Source organism: Cherax quadricarinatus, chromosome 76 (assembly GCF_038502225.1).
Source record: "Cherax quadricarinatus isolate ZL_2023a chromosome 76, ASM3850222v1, whole genome shotgun sequence".
Lineage (NCBI taxonomy): Eukaryota > Metazoa > Arthropoda > Malacostraca > Decapoda > Parastacidae > Cherax > Cherax quadricarinatus.
Window position 1 is genome coordinate 10841571 of NC_091367.1, and position 17219 is coordinate 10858789.

General features: G+C 36.8%; 1 protein-coding gene across 1 annotated transcript in view; it reads right to left on the minus strand.

The window, feature by feature from the left end:
- Window positions 1-2933: 2933 nt before the first annotated feature.
- The window catches only part of LOC128703570 (coatomer subunit beta'), a 58683-nt gene continuing 44397 nt past the window's right edge, over window positions 2934-17219 (minus strand). Inside the window, exons 15-19 of the mRNA XM_070101115.1 lie at window positions 17073-17196; window positions 14242-14691; window positions 12182-12451; window positions 7199-7296; window positions 2934-3345 (exon numbers count right to left, since the gene is read on the minus strand). Of these exons, the coding sequence (XP_069957216.1) occupies window positions 3307-3345; window positions 7199-7296; window positions 12182-12451; window positions 14242-14691; window positions 17073-17196 (981 nt within the window). The 3' untranslated portion in view covers window positions 2934-3306. The remainder of the gene's footprint in view (window positions 3346-7198; window positions 7297-12181; window positions 12452-14241; window positions 14692-17072; window positions 17197-17219) is intronic.

Here is a 17219-nt window from a genome sequence, read left to right on the forward strand (position 1 = left end):
GTGCGTATAGCCGACCTAGTCAAGCTGTACAAGAAACCCCAATCAACCATCGCTACTATTGTGGGCACCAGAAAGACAATCAAGGAAGCTGTTCTTGCCAAAGGTTCAACTGTGTTTTCGAAACAAAGATCGCAAGTGATGGAAGATGTTGAGAGACTCTTATTGGTGTGGATAAATGAAAAACAGATAGCAGGAGATAGCATCTCTCAAGCGATCATATGTGAAAAGGCTAGGAAGTTGCATGAGGATTTAATTAAAAATATGCCTGCAACTAGTGATGATGTGAGTGAATTTAAGGCCAGCAAAGGTTGGTTTGAGAGATTTAAGAAGCGTAGTGGCATCCATAGTGTGATAAGGCATGGTGAGGCTGCCAGTTCGGACCACAAAGCGGCTGAAAAATATGTGCAGGAATTCAAGGAGTACATAGAAACTGAAGGACTGAAACCTGAACAAGTGTTTAATTGTGATGAAACAGGCCTGTTCTGGAAGAAAATGCCAAGCAGGACCTACATTACTCAGGAGGAAAAGGCACTCCCAGGACATAAGCCTATGAAAGACAGGCTTACTTTGTTGATGTGTGCCAATGCTACTGGTGATTGCAAAGTGAAGCCTTTATTAGTGTATCACTCTGAAACTCCCAGAGCGTTCAGGCAAAAGAATGTCCTCAAGGATAATTTGTGTGTGCTGTGGAGGGCAAACAGTAAGGCATGGGTCACTAGGGAATTTTTCTATAACTGGTTACACCATGCATTTGCCCCCAATGTGAAAAATTACCTAACTGAAAAGAAATTAGAACTTAAGTGCCTCCTGGTGTTAGACAATGCCCCTGGTCATCCTACAGACGTGGCAGAGCGACTTTATGGGGACATGAGCTTCATTAAGGTGAAGTTTTTGCCTCCTAATACCACTCCTCTCCTGCAGCCCATGGACCAGCAGGTTATTTCCAACTTCAAGAAACTGTACACAAAAGCTCTGTTTGAAAGGTGCTTTGTAATGACCTCAGAAACTCAACTGACTCTAAGAGAGTTTTGGAGAGATCACTTTAATATCCTCAATTGTGTAAACCTTATAGGTAAGGCTTGGGAGGAAGTGACTAAGAGGACCTTGAACTCTGCTTGGAAGAAACTGTGGCCAGAATGTGTAGACAAAAGGGATTTTGAAGGGTTTGAGGCTAACCCTGAGAATCCTGTGCCAGTTGAGGAATCCATTGTGGCATTGGGAAAGTCCTTGGGGTTGGAGGTTAGTGGGGAGGATGTGGAAGAGTTGGTGGAGGAGGACAATGAAGAACTAACCACTGATGAGCTGATAGATCAACTTCAAGAGCAAGAGGCCAGACCTGAGGAAACTGGTTCAGAGGAGGGGAGAGAGAAATTGAAGAAGTTGCCTACTACAAAGATAAAGGAAATCTGTGCTAAGTGGCTTGAAGTGCAAACCTTCATGGATGAAAATCACCCTCACACAGCTATTGCAAGCCGTGCTGGTGATTATTACACTGACTATGTTGTGAAACACTTTAGGCAAGTCATAAAGGAACGAGAGGTACAGGCCACTATGGACAGATATCTTGTGCGAAAGAAGTCCAGTGACTCTGAAGCTGGCCCTAGTGGCATTAAAAGAAGAAGGGAAGTAACCCCAGAAAAGGACTTACTACCTCAAGTCCTAATGGAAGGGGATTCCCCTTCTAAACACTAACACACACTCTCCCCTCCTCCCATCCCATCAATCATCACCAGATCTTCAATAAAAGTAAGTGTCATTTAATTGTGCATGCCTTTTTCAGTTTGTGTGTATTAAAATTAACATTTCATGTGGTAAAAAAAAATTTTTTTCATACTTTTGGGCGTCTTGCACGGATTAATTTTATTTCCATTATTTCTTATGGGGAAAATTCATTCGCATAACGATTATTTCGCATAACGATGAGCCCTCTTGCACGGATTAAAATCGTTAACCGGGGGTCCACTGTACAGGCTTTCGTGTTACACTCACTTGGCAGGATGGTAGTACCTCCCTGGGTGGTTGCTGTCTACCAACCTACTACCTAGGACAGACTGTACTTATCTTTATATTAACAACTGTGTGCCATCTGAATGACTTTAGCACAGTACTAGAGCAGTGTGTTAGCACCTTCCATTTTTCACAACTAAGGGTGCTTCACTGGAACTGGAATAAGCATTTCTGGTCTCCTCTTCTGTCAAATACTAAGATTGCATTTGCAAGTTTAACTGACTGATCCACAGCAATTTTATTCCCATTACTCCATTTCCATAATACTTTTTAACCATTTAAACTTTTAATTTAATATAGTAATAATAATTTTATTAATTCAATGGTCTTCTGACAAGGAAGGGTGACACAAAGAAATTGCATTCACCATTATTTGTTCAACTGCCATCTTTCTAGTAGTGTGCTGACATTACAGTCAGATTACCCTCTGACTGCAACATCCCCACCCTGTCCTTCAGTGCAGGAACTGCTCTTCCCACATCAAGATTCAAACCTGGCTGACTGTTTTCCCTGAATCCCTTCATAAAAGTTTCCTTGCCCATACCAACAACTCATCCATTATGAACCCCCTGTCTCCATTCACTAATGTGCTTGCACAAGCTTGATGAATAACCAAATTTATTGCACTTAATTTATACCAAAAACTGCATACCAACTTTGCTCGCTAATATTTTTGGCTATACTACAGATAAAAAAATAATCAAACAATCTAGATTTGATCTTAGGTCTCAGACAAATGTGTTACTGTTCTCACACCCCTGCAAATTTTGCAGTTCAGGACCTTCTGATCAACAAATTAGCCCTTTAATAATGTACAACCATCATATTTTAAATTAAGCTTTTTACCATCACTACACGATTTTTTTAAATGAAAATGCCTTGCCAAAACATTTAGTAGTCGTCATAAATGGAAAGAATAAATCGACTGTAATTGGTAATTTATTTTAAATATCCTGTACATGTATATATAAAAACTTAAAAAGGTTCTTTAAATTCATAAATAAATTTAGAACGCAAATTTGCGTAGCTGAGCTCTTCATTTACTAGATGCAATGAAAACTATTCAAAATACTACCTCTAAATGTTGCAATAGATATGAATGGAGTTTCTTAATAAAAATAACTATTCCATTTTAACCATGGCATTTATTTTATAAAAGTTTCTATATGAATAAAACAAAGCACAATGAACAATATGTTAACCTAAGTACTACATATAAATTTTTGTATTTACACATCCTTTAACAAAATTAACAAATATAGATTTCAGTCCTGTCAATCTTACATGAAGTCTTACTGCTTAATCAGCTAAGAGCTCTTCTTCATCCAGATTTAAATCCTGAAAATAAATGAAATAAATATAAGGCAACTATTGTACAATCTTTCAACTAGTTTCCAAAATAACTTAAATGAACAAAGGCACTGCAGAAAGAGAAATATAATCTACACTTATCCCCTTATATTAAATTCAAGAGGGCAAATTTATTCCCAAGGAAAAAATAAATAAATATTATTCCAATTAAGTACAGTCAAATCCCCAAATCTGTGAGCCATGAAATTCAATTTATACCTTTCTTACTGAAGGACATCTCATTAATTAACTCTGATTATTCTCAAGTTTTTTTTGCAGTGCCCATTTTTATGGCTTGGTTTATGACCCTCTAAACTCTAACCAAAAGATTCAATTCGAATTGTGCTTCATGATTTTCCCATACCCAAATTTATTTTTTTTATACTCCAGAATAGAGTAATATTTAAAGAAATGTGACCATAAACAAAGAGAACAAATACACAAGTATCCCACATATAGGAGAGAGAGAAGCTTATGATGATGTTTAGGTCCAACTTGGACCGAAACATCATTTTAAGTTCCTCTCTCCTATGTGTGGGTAATTTGTGTATTATTCCAGTCCCGGTATTGTGCCTTTTTGTTCTTTAACCCTTTAAGGGTCGACAGGCCCTCTCCGAAACTTGTTCTCAGGGTCGGCCAAATTTCAAAAAGAAAAAAAATTATTTTTTCTTATGAAAAGATAGAGAATTTTTTCCCGATCATAATGACACCAAAAGTATGAAATTTGATGGAAAACTTACGGAATTATGCTCTCGCGAAGTTAGCGGTCTCGACGATGTTTACGCATCGGCGATTTTGCCCACTTTGACCCCTATTTTAAGGCCAATTCCAATGTACTAGTCGACAAAAATCATAACTATTTCGCTAGAACTCCATTTTTTCTATCGAATGAGTACAAGAAACCACCCATTTACCAATTTCAACTATCCAATAAAGTGGTCAGAATTTAGCAATTTTGCCAATTTCACACAAATTTCAAAAGATGCCAATTTCCGAATAGGGTCCAGAATAAACAAAAAAGACATTCCTGGCACTAAAATAACAAGTTCTCTGTTCGTTAGTCACATCCCCAGGCCCCTCTTATATTTCTTTGACTTTCCACTTTGAATTTTTATTCTTACAAAAAATAGAAGATTTACTGTTATGCAGACTACTGCATTAGTGTAGAAATGGTATAAATAATATCAGCGCACTTGTGAAAGAATATTAGACTCGCCAGTTGACGTGTATTGGACTCTTGGGATGATTTGTTTCCTTTTGAACTTTGATAAAAATCGAGCATTTCTGCTACTTTGTGCTCAATTTCAAGGTACTTTTCATTGAAAAACCAGTCAAAATCATCTCAATTTCTGTAATATGTCTCCCATTCTATAAAATGAGACCAAGAAAACTAGAATACAACAATAAATACCATACGAAAATACAGTGCAAAGTCCCTGTTTTATTCCAAAAACACTGTCAAAGATTTTTTTTCTCATTACACACTGTGCTCCAGGATTTTTTTTATACTGCGCACACTGGCCACATAGACCCATTCTTTCATATGTAGGCCTACCAGCTTTCTCTCATTAGATTTGAACGCGCTAGAATTTAGACGTACTAGTACGTCAAAAACACTGGGTCGTAAGCCGTACTAGTACAACCAAAACCCTCAAAGGGTTAAAGAGAACAAATCTTTTAACAAAATTTTTTGTAAGGATACAAATTTGTATTATTCATTAATTCAATGTTTACAAGACCTGAAGGAATGTAACCCTTGTGAATTCAAGGGTTATACTATCAGGTTGGGAAACAAGTCCTATAACCATCTTTTTTTTTTTTTTTTCAACAAGTCGGCCGTCTCCCACCGAGGCAGGGTGACCCAAAAAAAAAAAAGAAAGAAAATCCCCAAAAAGAAAATACTTTCATCATCATTCAACACTTTCACCACACTCGCACATTATCACTGTTTTCGCAGAGGTGCTCAGAATACAACAGTTTAGAAGCATTCACATATAAAGATTCACAACATATCCCTCCAAACTGCCAATATCCCAAACCCCTCCTTTAAAGTGCAGGCATTGTACTTCCCATTTCCAGGACTCAAGTCTGACTATATGAAAATAACCGGTTTCCCTGAATCCCTTCACTAAATATTACCTTGCTCACACTCCAACAGATCGTCAGGTCCCAAGTACCATTCGTCTCCATTCACTCCTATCTAACACGCTCACGCACGCTTGCTGGAAGTCCAAGCCCCTTGCCCACAAAACCTCCTTTACCCCCTCTCTCCAACCCTTTCGAGGACGACCCCTACCCCGCCTTCCTTCCCCTATAGATTTACATGCTTTCCATGTCATTCTACTTTGATCCATTCTCTCTAAATGACCAAACTACCTCAACAACCCCTCTTCTGCCCTCTGACTAATACTTTTATTAACTCCACACCTTTTCCTAATTTCCACACTCCGAATTTTCTGCATAATATTTACACCACACATTGCCCTTAAACAGGACATCTCCACTGCCTCCAACCATCTCCTCGCTGCTGCATTTACCACCCAAGCTTCACACCCATATAAGAGCGTTGGTACTACTATACTTTCATACATTCCCTTCTTTGCCTCCATAGATAAAGTTTTTTGACTCCACATATACCTCAACGCACCACTCACCTTTTTTCCCTCACCAATTCTATGATTAACCTCATCCTTCATAAATCCATCCGCCGACACGTCAACTCCCAAGTATCTGAAAACATTCACTTCTTCCATACTCCTCCTCCCCAATTTGATATCCAATTTTTCTTTATCTAAATCATTTGATACCCTCATCACCTTACTCTTTTCTATGTTCACTTTCAACTTTCTACCTTTACACACATTCCCAAACTCATCCACTAACCTTTGCAATTTTTCTTTAGAATCTCCCATAAGCACAGTATCATCAGCAAAAAGTAACTGTGTCAATTCCCATTTTGAATTTGATTCCCCAAAATTTAATCCCACCCCTCTCCCGAACACCCTAGCATTTACTTCCTTTACAACCCAATCTATAAATATATTAAACAACCATGGTGACATTACACATCCCTGTCTAAGACCTACTTTTACCGGGAAGTAGTCTCCCTCTCTTCTACACACCCTAACCTGAGCCACACTATCCTCATAAAAACTCTTTACAGCATTTAATAACTTACCACCTATTCCATATACTTGCAACATTTATTTTCAATTAAATTTGCATTGTGAACACTCTGAATAGCAAATTTAGAATGGGATATAAAAATGCTGCATCTCTAACTTGAATATTATATACTGCATTTACATGTTAAGTTTTATTCCTCTAGTATATCAAGATACTGTGCGATGTTTTTTTTGACAAGCCACTTATTTTCCTGTAGCAAAAATGGCAAGTCATACTGTTATCAAATTAGAGTTTAAAAAACTGGCATTCTAACATACTGAAGGATCAAGATCTTCATACAGTGTAAACAATACAGACAAGTAGGAAACTAATAGTGCAAATGATAAAAATAACAATAAAATTAATGAAGGGAAGCTATGTAAATGAAAGTGCACACACTGGTATAAATTATGAAAGAACAGTTCTTAACAAAATAAATGAAAAATGCCTTTTTAAAATCTTTATATTACTGGAACAGATATATTTTCAAATCCCAAAGTGGGAAGTGGGACCCAGCTGAAAGTTAAGATGATTCAGAAGTACAGTAATTACAGGAAAATATGAACATTTAATTGGATACAATGTGAAAACTATTAAAAAATGTACAAGGTCCATAGAACTGATTATCAAGCACAATCAACTTAAAAAAAAAAAAAAAAAGCAATACGTATCTTACATTAGGGTCAACGTTGTCTTCTATGCGCACTTTCTCAAGATCCAGCTCCAATTCACGTTCCAGCTGAGCTTGATCAATTGTCACTCTAGCACTTGCACCTGTTTAAATGTAAGTACATATACAGAGAAACTAAGAAACAGCATATGTACTGTATTAAATTAATTACAGTATATATTATCTTTGAATGAAACCATTACATAGATATGAACACATTAATATAAATGCAAGTATATAAATTATTTATGTACGTATGTGGTATAAGGAAGAAATTGCTTATGTGAGAGAGAGGTGGTATATAAAAGATTAAAAAAAAGAAAAATCTTTACATGTAAGCAAAATTAAAATACAGCATAAACATTGAGATTTTGTCAGTGCTAAACTAAATCCAAAGGAAAAAAAAATTGCTGATGTGTATGTTCCACTACAGAATAAGATTGTGGTTCCAGGTAAAAAATATTTGGGTCAAACTTATTATATGTTCTATCTTGCACAGTAGATGCAAAATAACTATGTAATGTTCTAATACTGTACATGTAATAATAACTAAATATAAATCAAAATGATGCATATAAAAACTTCCTGAGAGAATTTAATAGTGATGGTGAGTAAATGGCCTACCAGGGTGCACATGTTAATGTTTACAGATGAGGTAAACCTAACAGAATAAGAATAAAAACTGCAAAACGGCCTAAGACAGGTCGCAGGAAAAGTAAGAAATTTGTTTCAGACTTCAAGCCCAGCAAGGATAAAGTAATAAAGCTTGACACTAGGATTATCATCATCATCACCACTGAGAAGTGCTGAACCCATAGGGGTTGTACAGGAACTAGAATAAACCACATAGGCTCACTCCTCCTTCCAGGGATTGAACCAGTGCCCTCCCTGAAAATAGCTGGGAGTGTGGACACTTAACTATGTACTAAAGTGGCAATAGTGTATATTTATTTCCCTTCTCCTTGCAAAGATTGAATACTTTAACTTCCTGACAAGAACTTGTAGTGTTACCAAAAATGGGGGAGCAACTCACTGAATCTGGTAAAAGACCTTTAAACAGACATCACTCCATCTGTCTTGAAGGACAGAAGTTGACGAAGTATGGCACTGCCAATAACAGTTTAAGAAAACACACATTTTGTACAAACATGTAATCCAAGTTGAAGACAAAGATCAATAAAGCTCCAAGGCTCACTACCAAACTAGTACTAGAGTAGAAAAGGAAGAGATATGATGAGACTGCACAAACACCCTCATGAGTGAAAAATAATTTTTTTGCAATAGACAAAGTGGAGGAAACAATGAAAGGATGCTTGACAAAGAATAATCCAGGAACCTGAGAGCAATACAGTTGCTGATTCAAACATGAATTAAAATATGCGAGTGCTGGATTATGCTAGTGTATGTAAAGGTGTGGGCCCCTGGAACTGAAGCTCAACTATTCTACACTCTCAGCTACATTAGTGACACTCCACTAATGCATTGTTGCTCAAAATGTTTGTTGTCTGTACCATCATTTGAATTACACTACTAATAAAAAGCAATCATAAGCTAAACTGAGATAACAAATGAACTCTTATGCAGAAATCCAAGGCCGGATGCAATAACATCAAATATGTAATTTACCAGTTCACTGCACATAATGTGACATAATTCCTACAAAGAAATCAAAGCCTAACACAAATTATACAGGTAAAAAACCTACAAGTTTGTAAAGGAGATCCTGCACTCTTATCCCCTCCCCTTCATGTTATCAATCATATACAACAGTTAACAGTGAAGAGTTTAACAGAAATCAAAACTGGTTAGCAAGATATTTTTGTTAGACTGTATCCATAAAAACTAACATTAATAGCTTCAACAATTAATCATATTAATATTAATAATTTTATTAATATTAATCATATGACCAACATTAATCCAGACTGCAATGTATATGCAAATGATTTATATTTCATAAAAAATATAAAAATACAAAGAAAAAATTAATGAAAACTATGCCACAAATTGAGTACATTTAAACAATTTTATATTTAAATTGTTTAAATATTCGTTACACTATTATATTGTATGTGCATGTTACAAAACTATGTAGTACCATATTAGTATTCAACATGTCCCCCCCATTTCAAATATTTACTCGTGCAATATTCTGGCTCTTCAAAACTGTATAGTGCAAAACCTGTGTATTCACATTATTAATATGAGAGTGAAGCAAATACAAGTGTGAAAACAAGTATGGCTTTCCTTTAGTTAAGAATAAATCAAGAATGATGTATTCTGAATTATATAGACCATTTACTCTAATTCCACAATTGCACTATATCAAGACAATTAGTGGGAAGCTGGCAAGTGATTAGTCATATTTCTACACTTTCAACTATTCCTTTTCAATATACAGAAACAAATTTTGAGGACCTATATGGTCTTACACAATATTAGGTGGCACATTTGGAGTATTACATAAACAGAAAACTAGATCCAAGTAAATTAACATCTTGAGTACAATCCAAATTAATGAGTTATTTCAAACACATGCACCACCACCATTCCAAACAAAATATATTCAGCACTGCAAGCCCAATAAAACATATCAAGAAAAATCACCATTTACTGCAACAAAACCCTAAGCATTTCAGAAGACATTCTGGTTAATAAAGGCATTTTTTCAAAATATATCTACTGTGGTATTGCATTTGAATCTACAAATATATTAAGTGTTTTTTCTTGATTGAATAAAGCAATAAAAACAATATCAGAAGAAACATTTTTTAAAAGGCCTAAAATCAGACTGAATTCATTAACTATGTTTAACCATTCCCTTCACACCTAATACATACTGTACCTCAATGTTTTAACCTGTATGTTGAAAAGGCAACTAAAATCATCAAACATGAACAAGCCTTTATTACAGTGCTTCACTTGGTATAAGCTTTAAGTCAATGGTAGGAACACCAAAATGCAAGCTGATCTATCCAGTAGCAGTGGGAAAACTGGATGAAAAGGAAAGAGGAAAGGGGAGGAGGAAGGATACACTAAAAGTACAAGATTTAATAGGCCTTGTTAATTTACATTAACTAGCTTGACAAAATGGTAGTAATTCTGCAGGGAGAAAAGTGATATAAAATGCATCTTGATTCTATTATACAGTTGCAAAACTCAAGATTACTACAGCCAGCATCTGTCTCCTCTTTTGTATCTCGTTTTTATAAGTCATACCCTGGTTATGCCCGTGTCAGTGAACCACATGCCAAGCTTTTTAATATTAATGTCTTGACATTTTACCTACAAGGGATACCGTAGATGCCCATTCTGACATCCCTGTTGCTTTAAGTAGTCACTTTGGTGGTTTTTATAGTTTTAATTGTAGGATATGTGACAAGAACATGGAAAACAAAAGCAGCAATTACCTTTCAGAAAAGGTGATCCTTCTATCAGGTTCACAACCCCCCCCCTCCCCTCCTAGTATTATTTAAGATTTTTGTTCCCCTATCTCTGCATCCCTTAAAGAAACTGGAGAAACAGCTGCATAATAAAGGTTTGTGACAATTATTATGTCTGGCTACAAATTCTGTGCCCCATGAGATTACTATACGGATTTTGCACACAATTTTGTTGTTGGTTTTCGAGTGGCAATGTTGACTTTGATGGCAGGGTTTTGTAGGCCTTGAAGTTAAAGGTACTATGATTTATCACATGGGTACCAAGAAATGGGACTGGAAGGTGTCTAGGATACAATCCTATCTGTTCCATATAATCTTACACAGTACATTAGTCCAATCCAGACTTGCTTTACATCCAATTTTTCAGGAATGTATCATCTACTGAAATCAAGTGTGCACACGTTCGCTCACTTGTACTCGCCTAATTGTGGTTGCAGGGGTTGAGTCATAGTCCTGGTCCCACCTCTTCACTGGTAGCTACTGGATCGCTCACTCCCTGCTCTGTGAGCTTTATCGAACCTCTTCTTAAAGCTATGTATGAATCCTGCCTCCACTACACCTCTCTCTAGATTGTTCCACTTCCTGACAGCTCTATTACTGAAAAAATACTTCCTAACATCTCTGCGACTAGTCTAAGTCTTCAACTTCCAACTGTGACCCCTTGTCCCTGTGTCCCATCTCTGGAACATCTTATCTCTGTCCATCTTGTCGATTCCTCTCAGTATTTTGTACATTGTTATCATGTCCCCCGTCCTCCAGTGTCGTTAGGTCAATTTCCCTTAACCTCTCATAGGACATGCCCCTTAGCTCTGGGACTAGTCTTGCTGCAAACCTTTGCACTTTCTCTAATTTCCTGACATGCTTGCCCAGCTGTGGGTTCCAAACTGGTGCTGCATACTCTAATATAGGCCTGACGTACATGGTGTACAGAGTCCTGAACAACTCCTTACTGAGATGTCAGAAAGCTATTCTTATGTTTGCTAGTTGCCCATATGCTGCATATGTGTAGGTGTGCATGCCTGTGTGCATGCATGTGTAAAATTTTTAAGAACAACAGTAATTTAAAAAATAATAAAGTGAAGTTCATCATTATTCATGTGTTTGTTAACATCAAATTCCTTAAGAAAAATAGTGAGGTTTAAGGGCAACCCATAATACCAATTTAAGAAATATGTAGCCTATGTTTAACTGACACACTCAAAAACTTTCAAAGTGCAAATTTTGAGAGAGATTACTGCTTTCGAAATATTATAACAATGCTAACATGCATTACAAAAATTTTCAGAGCAAAATAGGATTAATATTGACAAATGAAATTAATGAGAAAATTCCTATATAGGTAAAAAGTCATTAAGTAATCAAGAGGAAATATGTCACCAAACTTTCCTTTGCATTACAAGGTATTTAGTAATGCTATGTTTAACAGATTAACTATTTTAATAGTTTGGTGTTCTGTCTTGTCCAGTACGTGTTATCTCAAATTCAAGCACTTTAGCATAATGCAACTTGGCACACATGAAATAATCACCAAAATTCAGCACCTCACCATGCATTACTATGTTAGTTTTTGTAAAATCTACAGACGAGTTGAACTCAAGTTGCTGCCATGATGGCAAGTCTTGTCCCTTTTTCTCCATAGAGTCTGCACTGGATTCAACCACGCCTAAGACCAATCCAGGGGAGGTTAAAGCTTGTACATCCTTCAAACTGAAGTCAGTTATTGGAGGACTTTCCCAATGGGATTCTGGACTCCCATTTTCCACTTGGTGCTTGAGAGTAACTTCTTCAAAATGACTCTCAAATGCATCTTGTTGAACTACGATGAAAAACATTTAGCCTAAGTATTTTGGTAGTTCACATCAAATGACTTGTTCTAAATCATTGCTAACTTACGTCATTAGAGCCTTCCTATCAATAAGTATGTATCACAAGCAAAGAATAATAAACAGAAAAATTTAAAGCACTTCCAGTGTAATTCTGCATCAGCTGTAATAATAATTTATTCATCCAAAGCAGCAAGTGCATGACTGTTGCACTAATTCTAATTACCAACAAACACCACAGCTATTTCCCTCAGTTCAGGCTCTACAGAATTTGATTGTTGTTAGCCATGGGACATACAGCTTTAATGCTTTCCATTATTTAATATCTTCCATTAAATGCCATCTTCCATATGTACCTTATAGGAATAATTCATATACTTTGTGAAAAGGCAATTATGAAATAGAAGTTAGATAACCAACAAAAAAAAAAACTATTTAATAAAATACAAAATGATACAATAAACAAATATTGTAATCACAGAATTCACAGACACAAGACAAGGGAGAGAGAGACAAAAAAGAACCCCATAATCAAGATGATTACAGAGAAGAAATCACTGGAAATAGTTGCATTTTCTGCATCATTACCCCATTGTCCAGACCCCCAATCTAAAACTATTTCCCCACTTAATTTTTTTTATAATCAGTTTCATGATAAATGGGACCTCATCTAGCCAAACCATGTTGCCAGAAATGCACATATGGAAAATAGAGGTTCAAACTCCATTATATTTGAAAAAGTTGATTATTTAACAGGAATATAAATAGTACTCTGTAATTGTTTTACATGATGGTAGGATTGCTGGTGTCCATTTTTTCTCATAAACATGCAAGGTTTCAGGTACGTCTTGCTACTTCTACTTACACTTAGGTCACACTACACATACATGTACAAGCATATATATGTATACACACCCCTCTGGGTTTTCTTCTATTTTCTTACTAGTTTTGTTCTTGTTTATTTCCTCTTATCTCCATGGGGAAGTGGAACAGAATTCTTCCTCCGTAAGCCATGCGTGTTGTAAGAGGCGACTAAAATGCAGGGAGCAAGGGGCTAGTAACCTCTTCTCCTGTATATATTACTAAATGTAAAAGGAGAAACTTTCGTTTTTCCTTTTGGGCCACCCCGCCTCGGTGGGATACAGCCGGTGTGTTGAAAGAAAGATCTATTTTTTCTATTCTATTATCACACTGGCCGATTCCCACCAAGGCAGGGTGGCCCGAAAAAGAAAAACTTTCACCATCATTCACTCCATCACTGTCTTGCCAGAAGGGTGCTTTACACTACAGTTTTTAAACTGCAACATTAACACCCCTCCTTCAGAGTGCAGGCACTGTACTTCCCATCTCCAGGACTCAAGTCCGGCCTGCCGGTTTCCCTGAATCCCTTCATAAATGTTACTTTGCTCACACTCCAACAGCACGTCAAGTATTAAAAACCATTTGTCTCCATTCACTCCTATCAAACACGCTCACGCATGCCTGCTGGAAGTCCAAGCCCCTCGCACACAAAACCTCCTTTACCCCCTCCCTCCAACCCTTCCTAGGCCGACCCCTAGTTGGTATTTACTATGAAGATTAAGGCCACATATTGGGATAGAGAAAAAAATAAGGAATGCCAGAAACTCTTCTAATCAGGAAATATAAACAGACTGACAGTTTCCTCCAAGTTATTGGATAGGCATATTAATTAGCAAGTTGCCAGAATGAAGAAAATGACCTTCTGACTAGTCTAATAACAATCAAATTCAGAGCCTTCTTTACCGAAACCCAAAATGGTTACCTAGCATGTCTCTTTCTTGCTCCAACCCCCAGTCTTCTGCTTCATCTTCATCCCATCCTAATATGTTCCTCGTATGGACTACAGAACTGGGTGCTGATGCTGCAGCTCCTCCAAATTCTTGCTCTTCTTCTGGTGCTGTTAGTAGCTTTTCACTGTCTACTAATGGGATGGTTTTCTTTACTGACAGAGCAGTGTCAGTATCATCATCAAGCAACAGATTATCACTATCTTTTGCCATGAATATATCAAAAGAATGTGCCGTATGATCTGTTTTGCCCTTTTCAAGTTTTAATACAGTCTCTTCATCTTCCTCAACATTTAAAACTGGAGGAATATAGTCTCCTAAAAGATTTTCCAACTCTGCCAATTTATCCACCTTCTCTTCCATCTTCAAAACTTTGTCTTCCCCATGAGCCTCTTGACCAATGCTTCTTAGGATTTCTTCATTAACTAAAAGTAAGGCATACATGATGGAAATAATTAATATTTGGAAATTAATCTACAGCAAACTCAAAATTTGGGCTCTTTGAGGTAACTGCATGGTTTCCTACTTTGAGGATTATCATCAGTGTAATTACCATTAAGAAAACAACTTGCCAAAACAAGTACAACACAAACCATGAGCTTTGTTAGAAACCATGACATAAATAAAAATTACAATTTGAAATGACATCAAACAAGAGAATTTCTGGTTAAGAGATGATTCAGCAAAAAATACAGTACTACTATATTAAACTTTTGACAATAAAACAGGACACACTCATCTTTCACATAATGAAAAATAAATCATGAAAATAAATTATGAAAAATTAGAAACTACAATGAAGATAAATATCTCAATTTTCCTAAGGATCTTCTCTCTCTTTTTTTTTTACAATAACAAAGTGTATAGAAAATTTAATACTCAACCAAAATATTCTCTCCCTCTCACTTTCACTCAATACGTTTGAAAATTTATACCCCCCACACACACCCACACCCACCCACCCACACACATACCCCCACACACACCCACACCCACCCACCCACACACATACCCCCACACACACCCACCCACAGACCCACACACTTACTTATGCATTCTAGCAATGTTATACAATTTTGGGGGGAAAATTTGATCGTATTTGTAATCACTGATACTCATGAAAATTTTGTTTACCATACAAAAACTTGTGAAAAAATGTTTTTCCCTAGAAAGTGAGGATACAATATACATATTCAAAAGTTTCTTGTTTTACCACATTGCCTCTTTCTCATCAAGGTAGGATGACCCAAAGGAAACACATTCATCATTTATTCAATAGCCATCTGGTGAGAAGTGTATGGACATCAAAATTCAAATGACCCTTCAAAGCAGCACCATATGTATATACTGTACTATATATTCAGTATATACTGTACGTGATTGTAACAGCTCACGCTTTGTCCATGAGAGCTCTCACCTGGTGAATACCAGCAAGATGCCATGTCCCTTCTGCCACAATACAAAAGTAATGAACACTACTGTATTCCTAGTAATTCAACCCATTGCTGTATACATCTAGGTCAAGTTATACAGTTATTTTAACACATCAATGGTTATTAAGGCAGCACAAATGTACATTACTATTGGGTAACTTAGCCTCAATTAACTGCCAATGGCTGAAATCATATTTTAAAAATTTGCTGAATTGCATTTATTTTTTTTAACACGTCGGCCATCTTCCACTGAGGTAGTGTGACCCAAAAAAGAAACACTTTCCCAATCATTCACACATAATCACAGTCTTTGCAGAGGTGCCCAGATATGACAGTTTAGATGTCACTCCAAACAGGCAATATCCCAAACCCCTCCTTTAAAGTGCAGGCATTGTACTTCCCACCTACAGGACAAGTCCAGCTAACCGGTTTCCCTGAATCCCTCAACAAAATATTACCCTGCTCACACTACAACAGCTCGTCAGGTCACTTTATATTGTAAATAAAAATATACACCTATACCTAATCAACACTTTTATATGGGTGTGAAGCTTGGGTTGTAAATGCTGCAGCGAGGAGGCAGTGGAGATATCCTGTCTAAGGGCAATGTGTGGTGTAAATATTATGCAGAAAATTCAGAGTGTGGAAACTAGGAGAAGGTGTGGAGTTAATAAAAGTATTAGTCAGAGGGCTGAAAAGGGATTATTGAGGTGGTTTGGTCATTTACAGAGAATGGATCAAAGTAGAATGACATGGAGAGCATATAAATCTGTAGGGGAAGGAAGGAAGGCGGGGTAGGGGTTGTCCTTGAAAAGGTTGGAGGGAGGGGGTAAAGGAGGTTTTGTGGGCGAGGGGCTTGGACTTCCAGTAAGCATGCGTGAGCGTGTTAGATAGGAGTGAGTGGAGACAAATGGTATTTGGGACCTGATGAGCTGTTGGAGTGTGAGCAGGGTAATATTTAGTGAATGGATTCAGGGAAACCAGTTATTTTTATATACCCAGACTTGAGTACTGGAAATGGGAAGTACAATGCCTGCACTTTAAAGGAGGGGTTTGGGATATTGGCAGTTTGGAGGAATATGTTGTATATCTTTATATGTATATCTCTAAACTGTTGTGTTCTGAGCACCTCTGCAAAAACAGTGATTATGTATGAGGTGAAAGTGTTGAATGATGATGAAAGTATTTTCTTTTTGGGGATTTTCTTTCTTTTTGGGTCACCCTGCCTCGGTGGGAAACAGCCCGCTTGTTAAAAAAAACAACTAGTCAACAGATCCTATTATTGGCAGATACCACAAATATACTCCATTCACAAGATATATCCAAGATGGTGCAATAATACACACAAAAATAGTAAATATATATTATCTCACTTAGTGGCGGTGGCTGCTGTGGAGCATCAACAAATTCAGAATCCTCCTCTTGTGTGGCATACAGAAAAGTTCCTGCTGCTTCAGCTGCATGCATCTCTTCCATAGGATTACGGTCATGATTACCCTAAGGAAATCAATCATTTGTTA